Raw genomic sequence first — 15,965 nt, forward strand, 5'->3', positions numbered from 1 at the left:
TTTGATAAAATACACCGGTATTATTGTTTTCATTAGATTTTTTTCATTAAATCATGATTAAACCATTATTATCTATATTTACTTATTTTTAATTAAATGCATATTTTCCATTTGGTTTGTGATTTTAAACGCGTATGCTCAATGCCTTTTAAAATAAATTGAATGGTGTGGTCAACTTTACTTGAATAACCAATGTTCATAGTAAGCAAAACATGTTTTTTTAAAACTTGAAAGTTGTTAAATTAACAATAATAAACCAATCAATACAATATTACGGAGACTGAAGATTCAAAAGTCTAATCTTATTAAACGATAACATTTCTTAAAGAATTTTTACAATACAAAACTATGATCAGATAAATTTAAAATACTCACATAAATAATAAATTAATTGTACAAAAATTAAGAATTTTTTAAAATTTATTTTGTAAATGAAATTATGATAGAGTTTAACATATTTATAATTTTCTAGAGCACACAGTTAAAATGAAATGGGATAAAAGTTCCTTTAATCAATGGTTAAACCAAAAACTAAAACAATTAATATTACTATACTGACAGAATAACTACCAAAATAGAAACTTAACATTTGTTTACAATGGTAGAGTTTGTTAATTTTGGTTTTGTAAATACAAATTGAATATATCAAATATATGTTACTTGCAGCCATATTTCCCCCCAATATATATCACAAGTGAACATTTAACAGGATGGATCAATACCAAAAGAAATTAAGAACATCTAATTGAACATTATTTAATAACATAAAATTGCTTAATTTAATCGTTCAAATAATTTTATTGTATGAATTATTACAAAAGCTTTGTATTTCAGTTATATAATTAACTGGAAATTATAAATTTTGCTTTTCTAAACAACTTATAGATCTCATTACATGTTTTTTGTGTTTTTTTCAACATGAACTTAGTGTTAAATTGTATTTGTACAAAAATGATGTTATCTCAGTACAATGACACATACAATGATACATTTGCTAATTTTCAAATTGGAGATGTGTATGTATGTATATTCATTTTGACTGTTAGTGAGACTAAAACATGTTATACTAAAATCTTTTAAAATATATTGACGGATGTGGACATTTTGGTTGTTAGGCGTCAAAAAAATTATAGAATTTTACCAGTCCCAGCCTTTTGTATTCATGAATCTAGTGTTAGTAAATAATTAATGTATTTATACAGATGATTGTGACGAAAATTCTTATGAATTGACTACTTTATTTGTTAATAATAAATTATATTATTACAACTGTAATTCAAAAATATGGCTTCTGAACTGTCCCTTCTGGGTTATAATTTAGAGAATTTAACAATTTCTGTTCATGTATATCAAATTCACTATTAATTAATTGTCTAATACTTTTTTTGTGGATTTTTGTTAATATTATTATAAGGTTAGAGTTTCTACAAACCAGACCCTCCCTCCCCCACCAGCAGGATAACGAAAATAGTTGTTTTAACTCATCTAAAGAAAGAGAGAGAGAGAGTGTGTGTTTGTGTTTTATGTGAGTTGTAAAAGAAAAAGAGATATACATATCTCAGATATCTCAAGTGCGGAGAGGCCTTATTTCAATTTCTAAAATCACATCTCCCTTAGATGTTTTAAGATTAAGGTGACACGGTTTAGAAGAATTGTATGGTTAGTTCATAGTTCAATTTTCTTTTGAGTCTAATATGTGCTTTGTTTCAATTTAAATTTGCAGAGTAATTGATGGGCAAAAAGAGCTGTCAAAATATTACTATTGTGTAATGGTTTTGGCTAAAAATCATTAGGTGGCAAAATAAATATTTATGTAAGAATATGTCAGTCTGTTGATTCCACCTGAACCACTGTTTCATGTGATATATGTACTGATTTCAGATGCTAAACGATGTCTATTCATCTATTGTATACCTTGAAACATCAGTGTAAGTGTGTTTTGCAAGTTTTATCCACAGATCACTAAAGGAATTATAATTCAATTCTGAACAAATTCATCAATTATAGAAAATATATTAATAATTAATTATTAATCGATTGTTTTAATATTATACAACTGTTTGTAATTAAATATTAGTACTGTACATATAAACTAAATAATTTTATTCTTTTTATACTTTTATATTGAAGCATTACTTTTTTACATTACATTTTATTTATTTATAAAAATTTCTTCCTTCCGTTTTTTATTAATTTGTTTTATACTGTCTTCTAGTTTTTTTGTAATTTTCACCCTATTAATTTTTAATTGATCTATCTATCAGATATTAAGTAAGTATGGTATTGAATCTAAGAGGAGCCAAGAGACTTAATTCAACAATAAGAGGTTTTGGAAAACAGAGTGGCAGGGATTGGTCACTGTTGCGTACAAAGTTAAAGAGATATAAGTAAGTGTATCAATCCGCAGACTTTGTAAAACAGCATCACTTAAAATAAAACACATTTTCATTTTCGGTCAGACTGAGGGAACAGCAGTAAACAATACTTAAATGATCAATGACTTCTTTGTCAGAGCTTGGAAACATTGAGTTAACAAGATTAACATCTGTCCCAAATCTTCGGATGATTGTTTTGTAATTTCATGTGGACTCACTCATCAGAAAAGTAGTAAAAGATCTCTAGTTAGCAATGCTTGGACCATGAATGTCACCTTCAATTGTTCTTTTGATTGTAGAGAGAAATACTTTTCAGATTGATGAAGGATTAAACAGGATAAAATGTATTGTGTTAAATACAATAAAGTGATTTTAACAATGTAAATTTTTATTATTTGATATAAATGGGACTAAAGATAAGAGGCATAGCAAAAAGTTGACATCTAGGTATTTTACTTAGAATTCAGGACCTCTGGATTGAACCCAGGGCATTTACCTCACAGCGATGAGAATAGCATATACTCAATACTCTAGTATCTTTATGGCATCCATGTTCTGACATATTAATATTATGTTGTTACAAAAGTCCTTGTGCATAAATTAAGTTTTATTTAAGTTCAGTATAAAATGTAAACATGAAAATTATTACTCAAAATATAGGCCATCATTATTAACTACTTTAACCCATCTTTCTGCCAGAAGTTGTATTTGATGGTAATACCAGTCCTTGGTTTTCGAGGCGAAGAATTTTTTTATAGGCAAAAATTGGCTTGATAAAAATTCCCTGCTTGTAAATTGATAAAAACTAACATTGTGTCTTTTATTAAAAACACGTTTTAAACAAACATAAAATTATTTTACATGCGTATTTTTTAAATTGTTTGTGCAAACCTCTTCTTTTTGGGACTAAAGTAAAATATTTAGGTATATTACTGGACTAACATTTAAACTTTAATTTTCAAATTGAAAAAACAGGTTTTTTTAAAATTTTGAATTCTTAGAAGCATTTTACCTATATCTACTCTAAAATCAGTTTATTTTGCCTTTCCATAATCCTCATTATGTGAAGGGATTGTATGGAGAGGGACTATTAAGAATATATTACACACCCTAGTCACTCAAAATTGTCTAAAAATATATTTTGCATAGAATCATGGTTTGGCCACTGCCAGGGACATGACATAAGTAATGACACATCTAGACAGAGAACAAACACTTTGAGCCCTGAAAATGATCTCAATAAATATCGAAACATTGGCACGATAAAGAAAATGTTTTGCTAAACCTACGTCACACCATACCACATCTCGTGATCTCTAAATAAGCATTTTAATTAACTCTTTCAATTAATTAATCTCTTTATGTAAGGTTTTGGTTGAAATTAAACAGTTAGTGTCACAAACGAGATTCGAACCCACAACCTTCAGCTCAATACGCTGCTGTTCTATCCACTTGAGTCACGATAGCTCAAGTGGTCTTTTTCATTTCAACCAAAACCTTACATAAAAAGATTAATTAATTGAAAGAAGTAATTAACTTAATATAATGGATTTTAATTAACTTTATTTTTTATTATTTATTTTTTAAGGTTTTTTTTAATTGACAATGACGTTTCATGAACCCTTGGGGTGCTGATATTTAAAAAACTCATTTATAAGCATATTGGATTTGAATGCAGGGTTGCTCGATTCAAACCTGGGACATTTACCTTACAGTGACGAGCGCCATACCAATGTCTAAACCATTGCGGCTACCCACCCCTAATTTTTAGAAATGATGAATTTTTGAATGAAAGACCACTAAATTTTGGAAATGATGAATTTTTGAATGAAAGACACCCCTAAATTTTAGAAATGATGACTTTTTGAATGAAAGACACCACTAAATTTTAGAAATGATGACTTTTTGAATTAAATACACCACTAAATTCTTATTGGTCAAGGATGATCTGAGATGTTTATTTTATTTATTTATTTTTTAATTGATAATTTGATTTTTGTTCATATAAATTTTTAATTTGTCTTTAGAGCAATTATTTCATTGGTCATTATTAATAAAATTACTTGTAGTGTAATTTAAAAATGACTGACACCCTACTTTATATTCTTGAATATTTGTGGTTATGAGTCACTGCAGAACAAATATTTCATGAAGAGATTTATAGTCTTATACCCTGATCTTAAGGTCAATGAGGAAACTTTATTCATTGTGTAAATAATTCACACGAGGCTTTAAGTGTCATTCAACAGTTGGTTTTTGTATATATGGTTTAAAATGCTGTTATAAATAAAAAAAAAAAAATGGTAGGTGAGAAATTTTTGACATTAAACCCTTCTGTATTACAGGAATTAGTTTACTTTACTTACTTTTTATTTTTATTTGCTAGCTCTCTTTTATAATTTTATAAGAATCCTTTGGCAAAAAAGACAACTGAATGATTTTTGTATATGATATATATCATATTAATTTTAATTCATTAAGAACTCTCAAATTGTTTTAAATTTCATGTTTTGCTTGATATTAAAAACCTGTGTAAAAGCTCAATATTGACAACACATTTACAAATCATTGAACAGTGTATTTCAGTTACACTGTTACAACACTAAAACAGTGTATTTTAGTTAAAATAAAGCATAATTTATTGTTTATTTTTTAGTGTTTTTATACAAATTTTAAAAGTTCAGAACAAATCTGAGAGTGGTATTGTACAATTTTGAATTAGATAATTAATCGTTCTGTATAATACTAGTAAGCCAATCAAAGAGAAAATAGTAATGGTTGTGTAGTGGATCTTGCGAAGTCTGTAAAAAATAAATTTACATTTGTTTAAATTAATAATTAAGTAATAAAGTATGAATGTTGTGCTTTTTAGTAACTAACCTTTCAAAATGGGCTTTTCTTACAGACATTTCAGGTTCTTTTAAATAATATTTAAAAATCCCATTACCGTTGATGTAGACATAATCTTTTATTGAGTATTTATTGCTATTAATCAGAAATTCCTTTTTGTCTGGTTCGTACAACAAGTCATTCAATATGTTGAAATTGTTATTCGGAAATGCGTACTGCTTGTGAAAAAATGATTTTAGAGGACCTCTTGCAGCTTGCACATATCTTATAGTTAAATTCACTAATCTAAAAATAAAAAATAGGACAATAAACAAAATAGTATGATTGAAATATATGATGTCTTACATAGGCGGCCTTCCAAGTAACATAAGGCAAAAGTCGACCATGTACGCTGGTATGACTTGGAGGAGTAAGAAAAGAATCCAGAATAGCAGTGGATTGCTCACCATTATCACGAATGGGTACCATGCGGATTTTACTGAAGGGAAATTTTCTGTAAGCTGTTTCTGCTGTTCAAAAAACCAACTTGTTGGCATTTTGATGTCTTTTCCATAATTGACACTCATAACCTCGATTCCATTACGCTTTTCTCTACACAAAATAAATAATTAAATATAATAATTTTTACAACAAAGTTATTTTTTTAATATCAAATGCTTATATAACATCTGAAATTTTTATTTTTGTTTTGGGTGATGCATATCTATTGGTGAAGAACAAAACTGTAAGATCTTCATGAACGATTCAACTTTGTTGAACATCTTTAGTTGATCTACGTAAATTTAACGGAATCTATCATAAGAAGCTTCAGTTCAACAGAGTTGATTGACTTTTTAATTGATTAATCATAGGATATATATGGTAGAGAAATGCTTTTTGTAATATTGCAAAAAAAAAAAAAAAAACGAGATTTATAATTGCAAAATTATGACATAAAATAAGCAGCATGTTCTCATTTCTCCAGTGATACGAATGCATGCAAGACTTTATTTTTGTTTTTCCTTTTCGTTATTTGTTTGACTTTATCCACTCAGGCAATCGCACCTTCGCATGTGAGGATAGGATCACAAAATTTGACAGATATGTCATCCCAATTCAAACACTTGCAATTTCCAATGAAAACAGATTTTGCAATGATGATGAACAAATCACAAGATCAATCATTGCAATTAAGTAAATTGAAATTGGAGAATCCATGTTTTTATCATAGACAATATTATACGTTGCAGGCTCCCATGTTGGAAAAACAATTGATTGGTTTGTACATAAAAATTAGATTTGATTAAAAAATGGTTTTGTTCTATTATCAAAAAATGTAAATGGCTGGATTTATTATTGCAAAATTAAGACATTTGCCTTTTGTCTCGGATTACCAGGATATGTGGTATCTTTGGTTCAAATCCTGCTGAAATTTATGGTGTGTAAATGTTTTGCTAAATTTTTAGAATTTTATTACATGTATTAATGCTTTTGGACTTACCGACTTATATATAAAAAAATACATATTAAAGAGAAAATGTTGTTAATAAAGAAATGGAAATGATCAGATTATTGCAAAATTAAAATGCTTATTGCATTGCATGCCTTATTATTGTCTTGCATTACCATGGCATGCCATTGTAGCATCTTTGGCACAAAAATTGTGATGATTTATGAACTTGCAGCCTAATTATTATGATGTAACTTGATGAGTGTACAAATAAAGATATGAGAGAAAATGCGTCGTGTCCTATTATAAAAGAAATGAAAATTTCCAGACTTACTATTGCTGATTTGAAGAACAAAATTAAAATGGTCAGTATTGTCTGACAAGCTGCTTCTGCATGTAAAATAAAGAGCATTTAATGGTTCTTTCTAATAAATTTTAAAACAACAAAATCAATTCATCCTATGGGGCGTCGGTGGCCCCAACGGTTTAGTGTTGATAAGGTGCTCATCACCATAAGGTAAAGGTCCCGGGTTTGAATCCAGTGGCCCTGCATTGAACCCAACATACTTACAAATGGGCTTTAAAAAAAAAAATCCTACTCGTTATAACTCATTTCTATTAATGTATCTAGTTTTAACACTAGAACTAAAGTTATTTAATATTCATTTCAAGCTATGTAGGTAAATGATCAGAGATGATAACAAATTACAATATCATAATTTGAGCAATTTCCTAATTTGTTGTTTTTCATTTGTTCTAAATTGTTTCTTGTTGTTAATTTGACATTATTTTCTTTCTAGTGTTGATCTTCGTATTACTTTTTCTATGCACAGATTTAATTGCATCTAACTTTGGGGTGCTGACAAAGCTGATTAATAATTGTAGTTATAGTTTTTTTATTTGTATAAATGTTCAATTACACTATGTCAAGTGTAAAATTTTTTCTAAACTAGCATTTCGGATTTGAGTACCATCATTGATCATGGCTTTTTAATTGTGTGTGTAAAGCCCCCCCCCCCTACACCTACAAACAAATTGCACAACTGAGGCTATTGTGCAAACAATTGTATAGTGATGTTTGAGGTGCTGTGCAACTAGTTGCAGAAATTCAAAATTGTTTGAAATTAATTGCACAACGAGTGGCTTTGCGCCACTGTTGCCATTAAAACAACTGGACATAGACAAAAGCAATTGGAGTTTGCAAAAAAATGCGTATAGTGTATGGGGGACCTTGTTTACACAACAGCCTGATAACGACAACGAAAAATCGTTACTTTTTTAAGTTTTAAGCATGTAATTTGATCGTTATTGATCATTGTGGTCTGTCGTCTATTCAAGGCTGGGATGGTCTGTCAGACTCGCTTGGTATTTCAACATCTTCAGCATGTCTGCGATTCTGGAAAGTAAAATCTCTTTGATGAGTCCAAATGGCGCCTTATAAAAGAGGCTTGACTTAACAGTATAACAGAAGACGGTGAATGCTCAAACATTTCTGATAGACGAACCCAGTGAGTATAGGCAGGCCAAGATTATCGGTAAAGATCAAAGTACAGGTCTATCTCTTCACAGATCACAAGAGTAAACCTCACAATTTTAATGAAAATAATTGGACCAGGCCAATTCCTGCTGGTTTTGTCAATCAGACATGCAATCATACGGGTTTGTTTTATATAAATACATAAAAACAGTGCAACTGATGCAGTTGCAAGATCCATGCAACTAAAGATAAAACGGGTCTAACTATGCTGCAAGAATAAACAAATTAGGATAGTCTCAGACATTCTATCTATTGGTTCATTTGTAAATGTACAAACAAGGTGTCTTGTTATTATATTATATTATAGATAATATAAGATAAATATAATAAGAATCAACAGTTTTTTTATTTTTAGCGGAGAGCAATTGTACCAGAATTTATTACAGAACCACTCATTTATTGTTGAAGACTATCTCAGAAAATAATTCATTTCTTGTAGTTAATTGTAAAGAAATACATTACTGTTTTCCTAATTTCCATCCGGCGATTATTAATGCTTTGACAGCATGATCAGCACTGATATAGTCAAGGCAAGAAGTTGGCACACCATTTATAACCCGTACGACTCCCAATGCGACTGACAAAAACATAGCTGAGACACCATTCAAAGAATCCACCCAACCTGGTATCGGATCATCGACCGTTGATAGAACTGAAAAAATAATAAATAGAAATATTTATTCCTTTTAAAAAATGAAACATTTTGTTCCAACTTACCAACAGATGGTCGGGTTAACATTACTGGATAATATTGGCTAAAATGATCCATTACATCTTCTGCTAAAGCTTTGGTGAAAGTGTATGTTGAAGGATGGCTACCTTTTATCCTAATCAAAATAAAAAATAAAAATTATAATTGGAAAGATTTGAAATTATTTATTTTATTACTTGTCTCTTAAAATGGAAAGTGGATAAGGGTCGACATTTAAAATTTCTATCAGGGTTTTCCAGTCATAAGCGCTTTTATAAATTTTCTCTTCAGCTACATTTTGTTTATCACAGTTGCTGTATGCGGTCGACACATAAACGAAGCACTGGGTTTTTAAAATTAAACAGATAGTTGTTGATTACATGTACAAAATACTTCATAAGCTATTTCTATGATAGTAGATTTTTTTTTTACAAAAACTAGATATAATTCAAGTATTACCTTTAATTTCATCAGAGATCTTGCAAACTCTGCCACGTTATAAGTTCCTAAAGTATTGTTCCTCAAAGAAAATATAAGATCTTCTGAGAATTGCACTGCAGCTGCACTATGAAATATTATGTCAACTGTATTTATTACTTCCTGTAAAAAAGAAACCATTTTTTGTTGTTTTGTTTTGCAGGATAATATGGAGTTGATTTGATATAATTACATTTTTGACTGTTTCACTCAATGCCAAATCTTTTACATCAATGGTTCCTTCAATAGGCTCTACCTTTTTCAAAAGACTGCTATCAATTATTTTCAACCTGTTGAACAACTGTACATCAATTAGAACAGTAAACATACATCCATTGTATTTCATTATAATTAACAACTCACTGGCAAATCGGTAATTTCATTCCATCTTTTTTCAATAGGGATTGACTTTTTTTTTCTTATTAAAACATAAATCTTTTCAACTTCAGGGCAAGACCTAAGGAGTTTTTCAACAAGGATTTTACCTATAAAACCGGTCACGCCAGTAACTAAAATTGTCTTTCCTTTGTAATAATCAGGAATTCTGATGTCAGCCATTTTTGAATATTATTTTTTTAAACACTTTTATTAATGAAGAGCTGAAAAATAAAAACAATTGTAGACATAAATATTCATACATGTTACATTTTAATATTGTACATATAATTGCACCACATTCTTTAATAATCATACATTAATTAATAGACTAGATTTGAGTAACAGATAATTCAGTACCACTGTTTTTAGTGCTTATTCATTCATGTCTCTCTACCTGTATTATATGATTAGTAAAGAGTATATGTTATAGAGTAGTTCATATACCCATAGTATTTTCTGTAAGTTAGCTTTAATAATATTTGTTAAAATTATTAAAGAGAAATTATACAAAAATTAAAATGATAAATTATTAAAGGGAGAGAGATTTACAGAGTATGGCTAGCCAAGTGCAAAATGGTCCCATTATTGAAATACCGTGGACCTAGCTTGTAAAAGTTTGAAACATACAAATAATATTGATAAATTGTGCTATGGAAATCCCAGTAACATTTTGGATGCGGATTGTACTGTGGAAAAAAATATGCAGCGAGGATTTTGATTTTTTTATATACACGAGTTTATAAAATAGAAATTGAAGTGAAGATTTACCAATACAGTTTCCCGATTAATTTTTTGGCACATTCTTCAGTTGATTGATTGATATAAGGGAAAAACTGGCAGGACAGTTTGTGTTGCGCCAAATGGTGAAAAAAACATCACTTGCTCAGTGCATCTGTGATTTGTCCATAATGAATCTAACAAAAAAATATTGGCAAAAGAAAAAACCTCCACCGATTACCACGAGTTTTACCTCTCTGTCAAAATTTCAAGAAAAAATCAAACAAAGAGATACCCTTCCAATTTTCTCTACAGAACTAAAAATAATTAGAAACCCCCTTAATTTCTATATACTAAAAGACTACTCCGGACAAAATCCCGTAGCGGTTAATCAACAAGTGCATGATGATCTTCAGGAACTTTTCCCTAATGACCACTTAACTGTTTACACCAATGGATCCCTCATGTCTGGAAATGTTGGATGCTCCTGGTTCTGCCCTAGCATCAATAAAGGGGACTCAATTCCTCTGCTGATAGAGATATCAATTTATTCAGCTGAATTATTAGCAATTAAGGCAGTGCCAACTTTCTTTACCCTCAACCTTTCTACAACAAATCATATTATAATTTGCACAGACAGCCTCAGTGCTTGCAAAACAATTCTACAAACATCAAAAATTATATTGTAGCTGATATAAAAAAGATTGTTAACAATTTTTCCACTTAAAAAAAAAAGGTCTCTTTCATGTGGATTAAAGGACATATGGGCGTCTAAGGCAACGAAAAAGCCGACAAACTTGCAAAAATGCCACACAGTTACCCACCCCTAGAATCATAAAGATCCCTTATACAGACCTTTTTCAAATATTAGAAACAAGAAATCAAATAGAATGGCAAATTGAATATTCTGCCTCGGATAAGGGAATGGCCTATAAAACATTATTTCCACTTGTGAAAATAAAACCGTGGTTTAACAAGCTAGACATGGCAAAAAAGACATAACCACCATAAATCAGTTAAGTACAAACCATGGCATCTGCGCAGCGTATCTTCACAAGATTGGCATGAAACAACACCCTAATTGCGACACATGCAGAGTAAAGGAGGACCTAACGCACATATTTCACAATTGAACAGACATTTCACATTCGTTGGACAGAAATAAATTCTACCAGGATCTGGAGAAAGAAGGAGTAGAACACCCAATTGAATCAGACTCTAGTCCAAGTCGAGTGCCTACGTTAAATGTACAGACCTAATAGACCAATTTTTTACTCGCTCTTTAATCCAGAAATACATTTGGCTTGTTTTGGAGTAAAAGGAATAGTTTTTGCAGAATTATACAATATATTATACATTGGACAAATTAGAAATGCACACTGAACAGATATTCTTTCCAATTTCTTTCAATTTTTTTTTCTAAAGTATTGATGGTCAAATACCAGTAATGAAGACGACGTGTGAAATTGGCAAACTGATGATGTTCTTAAGAGGCACATACCTTGATTTTCTTATTTAATTTTAAAAACAACTGACAACAGGTATAATATAAAAAAATATTTATTTTAATTGTTTTAGTGGTAAATATGTAAGAATAATAATCATTTTGATCTGCCTATCTTTACTGGCTTGGTTGGCAATATCAGTTCTGAGTCTGGTGGACAGAAAACTTGATGAAATTTTAAATTGACAGACCAAACCAACAAGGACAGACATGACCAGAAAAGACCAAACATGTTCACCATCTCACAAACCCAATGGAGAAATATCACATAAGTTTTTTTAAAAAGAAATTAATCATTTCATTTAATTTAATTCCTTTAACATAATTATATTTTATTTACTGGGTATTTTTTATTAAGTTACTCATATTTATTGATAAGACAAGGTTTCTATAAAAAGTACAGTAAAGTAATTCCCGTCATACAGGAGGACTCAATGTCCTACAACCCATTGGGTGTTGATGGTTCAAACTACTTTAAAATTCTTTTTTCATATTGTTCTCAATTAAAAAGTCATGGGCAATGCCAGGATTTGAACTGATAGCATGGCAAATACAACTGAAATGGCCTAACTTCTCCCCCCTCACTTTTTGGCCAGAGCCCGCATATGTATCCAGCAGGCAGAGAAAGATTTCACTGTGCGATTGATTGATTTAGCACTTAATTGAAAAGGTTTCAGTCCTTGGCACATTATGAGAATTATGCTCGAATACGGCACCATTCCAATTTTTGTGTGTTGATGTAGTTTTGAGTGTATTTATATACAGGAGGGCTTGAACTATCTGTCTGTTGTCACAGATGAGGGTGAAACCATGTTACAATAATATTATTTCCCAATAGAAAGACATGAGCTCTCGTAATTTCCAATGCTTTATATTTTTTGTTAGTTTTTTTTTTTTAATGCCACATTTACCTAATAAATTTGATACACAAAATATTTTTTGTTGATCTAAACACTCATATAATTTAAACTAAATTTACTATTGAAATTTGGTGTTAAGTCTATAATTAAATACTATCAGACTTTCAAGTAATATATTTTTTAAAAAATATTTTGAACTAAATGATTGTTACTCACTCAAGTGTCTCCTACTGTTTTCTGCCCAAATCTCATGACATCTATGCAATCCTGCTATTCAGTTTTCACTTCTCATAATTTTTTCTGGGTTAAATAACTGAGAGCTATTATTCTATTGCTAACAATAAAATAATAAGCCTCCTGTTCACACACAAATTACGATCGTAATACTTGCAATCCCACAAGTTAAACATCAGTGGATCTATTTTCCCCTGACTGATTACTCTAGTGTGCCTGCTCGTACAGTCATTAATGAAAACGAAAACTGTTCTGACAATGTATTTTACCTTGAGGCCACCACTAATCGTTTATCAATTTCAGCCTAATTATATGGTCATCCAGTACAATTCAATTGTCTTTTGATGATCAAATAATCAAATCAATGACACTCTATTTCAGAGTAAATTGACTGCCAAATTATTAGGGTGGGGAGTCAATTTTGATATGTACAGATTGTACATTTTGAAAATAAGTGTCCAATTTTATATAAAGTAAGAGTTTAATTTTGGTTAATTTTTTTATAAAATTGTTGTTTAATTATAGAATATTAAATGGTGATCGCCTGAATAGTTAGTGCACTCGAGTCAAATTTGCCACACTAGTGGTTCCGGGTTCAAATCCCAGCACAGCCCATAGAATTTTAATTGTTAATTGAAGGGTTGTAAAGTGGTTTGACCTCTTTTTCGCAACACCTACAGGTAGTTGGACGTTAAGCCCTCCTGTATGACAGAAATTACAAACTTTTTATAAAATCTAAATTGAAACTATACCATTTTATTATGTATATAATGTCATATATATTATATAATGAAAATATGTTACATAATAAAAGTTTTGGCTATGCTAGTGGTTCTGATATGACAATTAGAAAGTTATTTAAAAATAATTTAACAAAAAATACACTGATCTACAAATTTAATTTAATCCCATTTGCAAACAAGTTTATGTCCTTCCATTATGCTACAACTAAAGTTCGCTTTCAATTAGTCTTTTTTCTTTGTATATATCATCTGATTATATATCATTATTGCTATTCTTAAACCTTTTTCAATGGCTCCAGTCAAAATTTGAGTGAGTAGGAAAGTGTCAGGGACATAACGTTTTTAGAGGAAAGATATAACCAGTGCAAAGTCACCAGGAGACAGAGTAAATCATTCTACAATAGGAAGGGTTCTTCGTCACTTCAGAGAAACAGGGCTTCACACTAGAAAACCGGGACTTGGTCGACCTATGGTCTATGGATGAGAGAGAAGATAGATTCATCCGTCATCATGCTCTACAAAACCAAAGCATTACGGGAAATGGGATAAGAAACCAGATTATAAGTCCAAACTGTTTCGATTTCCTCCAGAATCGTAAGAAGGCTCAATGAAAATAACTTCAGGGCCCCGTACCCGGCTCGTGGACCTCTTCCTACCACAGCTCAGAAAATGGCCAGGCTTCAATTCGCATGGGAAGATGTGAATGGGACATTGAAATATTGGGGACCAGTCCTCTTTACAGATGAGGTGAGAGTTGGTCTAAAATCTTCAGAAGGGCGTAATTTCATATGAAGACGTTTACATATGGTTCTTCAGGTGGCATTCCATGGTGGGTCATTGATGTTCTGGGATGGCATTTCCTTGGACACCCGCACCGAATTGGTTGTAGTATGAAGAAGATCTCTAACCCAAGTCCTAACAACCTGGGAGAGTTGAAATCGGCAGTTCTTGATGAATGGGAAAGAATTCCTCAGGATTTTATCAGAGATCTTTTCCAAACAATGCAAAGGTATTTAACGGATGTGATTTGTGCCAAGAGTTAAAATACTCGGTATTAAAGGGGACAAAAAAGTTTTTTGTACATTTTTATTTGGTTGTGAATTTTCTGTTCTTTATTCATTAATTTTGTTGTTGTTGATAAACATTTTCTTTTTAAACGTCTTATTTTTCGAATGCAATATATGAATAAAACTAAATACATTAAGTTGGATTTTAGGCCCTACAGTATAAAACAAATTTACTTTAAATAAATAAATTAAATTAAAAAAAATGGACTCAAAGTTTAATCGACCAGTGTCAAGAAAATAATATTCACAATCTAAATACTAAAACTTTTCTTTGAATTTGTATTATTTTTACAAAGGGATTTTTTAGAAGACAGGTAGGGCCTGGTAAAAATGAAACAAATGATCTATAATAGCATAAAGGACAACAAAAAATAAAAAAAATAAATTCTTACTCTCACATCTGTTGTTCTTATTCGTCACAAGGTGTGTGCCAGTATGGCAGAAAGACCACGTAAAATAAAGGTTTAGGATGTATATAAATTGTAAATCAAAAACAACAAAACAAAAGAATAAATATTTATCAACTTTATTTGCATTATGTTTTTATGATGTTGACTTGCGTATAATTTGTTTTTCTTTCAGCAATAAAATTATCACGTCGAGTGATTTTTGGTTTGCATAGGTCTGATTTTCACTTCGGCATTTGATCAGTGCAAATGTAGAAACTACTATTCAGAAAGGTATGGGCATTAAATAAAAATATATACATGAAAACTTTTATTTGAAAAATACTCTATGAATCAATAATACTGATTGTCAAATAATTTTTATATTTAATTTGTTGTTAATTGTTCTGTTAGTAAAAAATGTGCTTCAATGAGTGGAAGAAATTAACAATAAAAATGTGTAATTTTCACTATTTCTCAGTTTTTATTTGCAGTATATATTTAGCAAATTCTTTTGATTTCTCCCAGTTTGTGCTATAATCATGAATATTCCATGTTTCTTCTAATGATTCATAACACCCTTATGTACAATGAACGTGTCAACAAGCTGCTACAATTCAAAATTTTACATTTAATCTTGGTCTTAAATTAAGATTAGATGTTTTCCCATGAGTGCCCGTTTGAAATTGTACCGAAATTCGTGCGCCATTATTTAAA

General features: G+C 30.3%; 1 protein-coding gene and 1 long non-coding RNA gene across 3 annotated transcripts; one reads left to right on the top strand and one right to left on the bottom strand.

Moving 5' to 3' along the window:
- Positions 1 to 393: 393 nt before the first annotated feature.
- LOC112127967 lies at positions 394 to 2,751 on the top strand. Its single transcript, XR_002910805.1, has 2 exons — positions 394 to 1,928; positions 2,265 to 2,751. It is a non-coding gene; the product is annotated as an uncharacterized LOC112127967 (long non-coding RNA).
- Positions 2,752 to 4,812: 2,061 nt separating this feature from the next.
- On the bottom strand, positions 4,813 to 15,324 carry LOC106670325 (fatty acyl-CoA reductase 1-like). Of its 2 annotated transcripts, none has more exons than XM_014400531.2 (10): positions 15,255 to 15,324; positions 9,723 to 9,958; positions 9,553 to 9,660; positions 9,342 to 9,482; positions 9,080 to 9,225; positions 8,909 to 9,018; positions 8,654 to 8,843; positions 5,571 to 5,816; positions 5,256 to 5,510; positions 4,813 to 5,176 (listed from the first exon to the last, which is right to left on the bottom strand). In XM_014400531.2, the coding sequence occupies exons 2-10, from the start codon at positions 9,915 to 9,917 to the stop codon at positions 5,056 to 5,058; spliced, it is 1,512 nt and encodes a 503-aa protein (XP_014256017.1). In that variant the 5' UTR covers positions 9,918 to 9,958; positions 15,255 to 15,324; the 3' UTR covers positions 4,813 to 5,055. The 2 variants fall into 2 exon arrangements, with proteins under 2 accessions (XP_014256017.1, XP_014256018.1); XM_014400532.2 differs by lacking the exon at positions 15,255 to 15,324 and adding an exon at positions 13,035 to 13,220.
- Positions 15,325 to 15,965: the final 641 nt, after the last annotated feature.

Source organism: Cimex lectularius, unplaced genomic scaffold (assembly GCF_000648675.2).
Source record: "Cimex lectularius strain Harlan isolate CLEC.00 unplaced genomic scaffold, Clec_2.1 scaffold287, whole genome shotgun sequence".
NCBI classification, from domain to species: Eukaryota; Metazoa; Arthropoda; class Insecta; order Hemiptera; family Cimicidae; genus Cimex; species Cimex lectularius.

Excerpts from the sequence above, each read along its gene's own strand:
- LOC106670325 (XM_014400531.2), bottom strand. The coding sequence starts at position 9,917 with ATGGCTGACATCAGAATTCCTGATTATTACAAAGGAAAGACAATTTTA. Across the intron at positions 9,483-9,552 it reads TGAGTGAAACAGTCAAAAAT|GAAGTAATAAATACAGTTGA; the intron begins GTAATTATATCA and ends TCTTTTTTACAG. Across the intron at positions 5,817-8,653 it reads GGATGGAAATTAGGAAAACA|AGAAAAGCGTAATGGAATCG; the intron begins GTAATGTATTTC and ends TATTTTGTGTAG.